This window comes from Megalobrama amblycephala, linkage group LG12, assembly GCF_018812025.1.
Source record: "Megalobrama amblycephala isolate DHTTF-2021 linkage group LG12, ASM1881202v1, whole genome shotgun sequence".
Taxonomy (NCBI): domain Eukaryota; kingdom Metazoa; phylum Chordata; class Actinopteri; order Cypriniformes; family Xenocyprididae; genus Megalobrama; species Megalobrama amblycephala.
Window position 1 is genome coordinate 36,694,352 of NC_063055.1, and position 6,000 is coordinate 36,700,351.

General features: G+C 34.5%; 1 protein-coding gene across 3 annotated transcripts in view; it reads right to left on the reverse strand.

Moving 5' to 3' along the window:
* The window catches only part of LOC125280424 (NACHT, LRR and PYD domains-containing protein 3-like), an 82,841-nt gene extending 80,543 nt beyond the window's left edge, over window positions 1-2,298 (reverse strand). The window contains exons 1-3 of one of the 3 annotated variants that reach the window (XM_048210961.1): window positions 1,211-2,298; window positions 529-625; window positions 146-259 (exon numbers count right to left, since the gene is read on the reverse strand). In XM_048210961.1, the coding sequence (XP_048066918.1) occupies window positions 146-259; window positions 529-578 (164 nt within the window). In that variant the 5' untranslated portion in view covers window positions 579-625; window positions 1,211-2,298. Of the gene's footprint in view, window positions 1-145; window positions 260-528; window positions 626-695; window positions 839-1,210 lie in introns of those variants that run through there. The other 2 variants (XM_048210962.1, XM_048210963.1) reach the window with 2 other exon arrangements.
* Between the last annotated feature and the right edge of the window lie 3,702 nt (window positions 2,299-6,000).

The window sequence follows — 6,000 nt, forward strand, 5'->3', positions numbered from 1 at the left end:
TGTGAATGTTTTAACAATACAATACATAGAGCTTTGCACAAGGACACAATGGAAATCATTAATAGACTGAAAAAAACTTACTGAACTCATTACACTGCTGTATGTTAATAATGACTATAAGTAATATTTTATAGAAATAATATACCTGGGATCAGGCTGTGTGTTTCCACTCTTAAACTTCATTGGCAGATCCATAGAGCAGTTACTCTTCACAGACACACAGCTGGACTCTGGGTTTGAGCTCTTCTGCTGGACTGAACTGTAACAGAACAGATTCAGTTCAATCCTTTAGATTACTGTTCATTCTTTATGATAGGAACCATATAATATAAACACATTATCTTTCATCAAAAAGCACTTTGAGGAAACTTCATGACCTTTTTCTTTAATATTTCATGGTAATATGAAAACAAACAAAAACAGGCAAAATAGGATACACATTTTTTCCTGTAAATTGTTTCTGCGATCAAAAACTCTGATCTTTTTCTGTGATTTAATACAATATTTAACAGTGCTTGTTGAAAGTACCTGCATCCTGGAGAAAAATCTCCATCTCTGGATCCTTGTGAATCACCCATGATGAAGCTGCAGAAGAATCTGATGAGTTTGATCTCCTCCACTGACTCTGAAGGGTTTATATACATCATATATACATTCATATTAGTATGAGGAAGTCTCCACACATGAACACTAACCTTGATCAAACTTTCACAAGTTACAGGTTCTCAAATCCTCCAGCTTCAACATCATAAAGATACACGGCAATTCCTGCATAAACTTTGATAAACGTTTCTATTAAACACTTTGACGCTCGTATTCGTATTTTACCTGCTTAAAATGGCGACAGGTGAAGTCTAACTTACTTTCACTTTCTATTTGTGACGAGAGAGAGAGAGAGAGAGAGAGAGGGGGGGGGGGTATCAATCAACTTCTCTCTTTCTCTGAACTCTGATGAGAGATTAAACAGTCTGATCCAAACACAGATCAAGAAGCTCATCACCAATAACATTCAAGTATTAGCAAATACATTTTAATATTTCAAGACAATGTAAAATAAAGAAGAAGGCCTATTTTGTTGCTATAGTGTGTACGTCGCCCACTGCTGACAGAAAACAAACGAACAACAATAATTATGTTTTGTTTTTTATTCGAACAAATTTCATTAAAGGGTTAGTTAACACAAAAATTATAATTCTGTCATTTTACTCACCCTCATGTCGCCAGTAAGACTTTCGTTCATCTTCAGAACACAAATGAAGATCATTTTAATGAAGTCTGTACGATTTCTCCCTCATATATAGACATCATTAAAGTAGGCTACTCCATGTGACTCCAGTGGTTTAACCACAGTTTCATGAAGCGACTCGAGTGCTTTGTTTGAGCAAAAAACAATTTACGACTTTATTTAAAAAATATTAATTTCCAGCGCGTTCAGCACCACAGCGCAAATGTGGAAGATTGGTGTGACATAAACCTGAAAGAATCAGATTAACAGTTTTTATTTATTTTTCCTGCTATAAAAACTTAATTGCATTTTGGACCGCTTTTACTGAAATGGTCAAACTGCATCAAGAGGGAAGGACAGAAATTATTAAGACACCTTAAATAATTAATAAATCCTGATGTTTGGAGGAGGGGGTCAAATAAAGTGCCTTTGAAACTTCACAATTTCCCAAATAAAAAGTTGAGATTTTCCATTTAACGTCATATTTGTTGTATTAAGGAGACCTTGCTAGAAATGCATGTTGGTCAAGCTCCAGCACTTTTTGTAAATTAACTGTAAGCAGACAATGTATGAGCAAACCACAAAATATTTCCACCCTATCATGGACAAAATCAAAGTAGTTTAAATATATTTTCATTGCATAGTGATTTTAAAATGTAGATTTTCAGTAAGATACTTGGTCTCTTTCTCAACAATAAATTTTAGTTAATCTATGGCGGCATTATAATACCAGTAATGACCGAGCGCACAACTGATGCTTGCGCGCGCAGTAAATCACTTCCGCGAGAGGATAACAGATCTACACACGAGGAAACGGGAGCCCACGAGCTAATTTTAAACCCGCGCACACGCATGACATCTCTTCTGCATATCGCAAGCCAAAAGGGTCAGAATTACGCTATAGATTAATCGCGTTTACAATCTAACGCCGTCAAATACGGCATTTTAAACAGTATTTGCGCCGCAAAATACGCCATTGTGATTACAAACACCGTAAAAAATGTGCGAAAATCCGTCAATGACGCCGTGTTTAACGGTGTTTTAGCGTGCATGAAAAGCGCCGCTTTTTACGCCGTCCATCTTGCCATATGACGCCGTAAAAAACGCCGTTTTGGCTGCACAGAGCGTGCATCTTTTACGGCATTTTGCTTACAGTATAATAAGTCACGCCCATGATTTCCACAGCAAGTAGGTTTGAATGGTTTTCACCCAATCAGTGGTAACTGAGTCAGACCAGACCAATTCAGCACGGATCATTTTAGCCAAAGGAGTCCCTATGAATTGATAGGATATATTTATGAACAAACATATAACTATTTTCAACTCTACTAACATTAAACATATTAAAGACCGCACCTCTTTATCATACTTTAATGTATTGCTAAGATTTCATGTCAGCAATACGTACCCCAATCTAGGTTTAACTTATAACCCAGATACTTTTCACGCTAGTAAAAAAACTGAACAATAGCTTTAAGTAATATTTCCCAAATGAGAAATCGTCCCTAGTATAACAGAAGCGAGATAGTGTCTAAAAGTTGTGCAACATATCATGTAGTAGTAGCCTTTTAAAATGCCCGACTCCCAAACCGTGTCAATAGGGATGGGCATATCGATATGAAGTATCGATATATCGATACTGACATTGAGTATCGAAAGTATCGATACTCTAATAAAAATATCGATACCAAGATGTGTTTTTTTAACCAGTGATTTTGTTTATTTAACAATAAATGTAATGCATACAATATGTATTGAATTGGACAAATAACCTATGTTAGCGAATAATTGTGTTGTAGAGCTATTTTCCTGCTCATCTGAACACACGCAAATGTTGCAAGTCAGAACCAATCAATCACAGAGAGCGTTCGCTCACTGCCGACACTACATTCAAACGGTTGCATGCATTTAATATTGTTAGAAATTGATGCTTTTGGGAAACGCAGCCCAGAACGATGCTTAACAGAAGAACGAACAACATAATATGTTTGAGTTATTTCACAAAATGAAAAATGAAATAGCCTACATAGTTTTTGCAATTACATTTTTTTAAATTGAACATTAAATGTTTGTATTGATGTTCTGTTCTGTAACTACACTGTCAGAATACAAAGGTTGCATTTTATGGGTGCAACAGCCTGTCACTGGCAGTCCCTTATGAAACTGAACCATTACTACAGTGACCATAGTTCAGCTAAGCATATAGTATTTGTAGATTTCCATGGTTACCACTACAAATAAACATTTTAACCATGTGTAAACAAAAATCTAATAAATTGCAATTAAGGCATATTGAATGTTAAAATACCTTTATATATATATATGTTATGATACAGAGGGGTCGGACACAGATGTAAACAGGTAAGCAGTCTTTATTATAAAACCAGTGAGCAGATATGGCTAGCAGGAATGAACAGATGAGCAATGGTAATGACTGGTGATAGTTACGGTCCTTTTGTGATTGTAGATGACAGAGTCCTTTAATTGGATGGAGCTGGAGAACGTAGGAGATCTAGGAGCACTCACACATAGACGAGGAACACACTGGGAGATCGGGTCACATATAGCGTTATTTTACTGTCAAATGTCGAGAGCACATTATTGTGACGCGAGAGCATATCAATGTAATGCGCGAGCGCAAATCTGTCCGCTCGCGCGCGGATTTCCTCTGCTCTCGCGCAAATCTGTCCGCTCGCGCGCAGATTTCCTTTGCTCTCGCGCAAATCTGGACACGCGCGCTCAAATATACAGTGCTCTCTTATGAACTGCCTCTCCTCTCGCTCAGATATTGCGTGTGCACGCTCAAACTGTTTCCTGCGTGCTCAAACGTGTCCTGCGCGCTCAAACTGCACATGTGCGCTCACGAATCTCTCCGTGCTCTTGCAGAAATTAATTTGCTTTTGGATTAAACGCTGTCAAAAGTTATAAACCAATCAGAAGAGACGACTCATCCATGAAAATGCTACGTGGAATCGTATTGGCTGAGAGTGAACTGCGCCTGGAATTCTTTCGACAAAAATATATATTTTATTTCTTTACAATTTAATAATATTTATCAAATGTAACCTAGTCAAACTGCATCACATTACAGTTCAAACCCCTATTTATCTAAACAAACAAACAAAAAATGTTTCTTAAAGTTATTGTGGTCATACGTTTTGTGTTGAATTTTTTTTTTAAAAATAGGTAACATTTTACAATAAGGTTTTTATTTGTTAACATTAGTTAATGTATTATCTAACATGAACTAACAATGTGCAATACATTACTGTAATTATTAATCTTTGTTAACATTAAAAATACAGCTGTTTGTTGGTTGTTTACTTCACAGTGCATTTAATAATGTTAACAAATACAACATTTGATTTTAATAACGTATTAGTAAATGTTGAAATTAACATTAACAAATATTAATAAATGCTAAAGAAGAGCAATTCATTATTAGTTAATGTTAACTAATGCAGTTAAATAATGTTAACGCAACCTTATTGTAAAGTATTACCAACAAATATCTTCTGATTTAAGACCGAACAAGATCAGGGTTAAATCGTCATTCCCTTAATACTTAATGTGGAGATCACATATACCACTATAGTCAATTTCTTTTGAGGTCTGGAATTAATGATTCTGATACATCAAATACATTCTGATACATCAAATACATTTTAACAGTCACTGGTCACCACCTACTGGCAGAACAGTGTAACAACATTAGTTTCAACATTCATTTAGCTACTTATTTTAATTGCTGAAATCAGTGTATATTCAGACTATAAATTGTTATTGCAATACTTGCATTATTATTTAATGTTTGCAACACAGATGTAGCAATAGTATGTTGTTGAAAACACTTTGTGAAGCTGTTTAAAACATATAGCTTACATGACCACTGCTTTCAGCAGCAATGCAAAAGCAGGTTTAAATATTCTGGTATGATTGTAATTTCAAAAGGTTTAATAGACATAACCGAATCGTTGTCATTTAGGAATAAGATCGCGTTCTTTTGCTTAATCGTGCATACACAAGAGCTTAGGTATTTTTGTATGTCATGTTTTATACCAGACCTCAAAAGAAATTGACTATGGTGGTATGTGATCTCCACATTAAGTATTAAGGGAATGACGATTTGACCCTGATCTTGTTCGGTCTTAAATCAGAAGATATTTGTTGGTAATACTTTACAATAAGGTTGCGTTAACATTATTTATCTGCATTAGTTAACATTAACTAATAATGAATTGCTCTTCTTCAGCATTTATTAATATTTGTTAATGTTAATTTCAACATTTACTAATACGTTATTAAAATCAAATGTTGTATTTGTTAACATTATTAAATGCACTGTGAAGTAAACAACCAACAAACAGCTGTATTTTTAATGTTAACAAAGATTAATAATTACAGTAATGTATTGCACATTGTTAGTTCATGTTAGATAATACATTAACTAATGTTAACAAATAAAAACCTTATTGTAAAATGTTACCTATTTTTTTTTTAAAAATTTCAACACAAAACGTATGACCACAATAACTTTAAGAAACATTTTTTGTTTGTTTGTTTAGATAAATAGGGGTTTGACCTGTAATGTGATGCAGTTAGACTAGGTTACATTTGATAAATATTATTAAATTGTAAAGAAATAAAATATATATTTTTGTCGAAAGAATTCCAGGCGCAGTTCACTCTCAGCCAATAAGATTCCACGTAGCATTTTCATGGATGAGTCGTCTCTTCTGATTGGTTTATAACTTTTGACAGCGTTTAATCCAAAA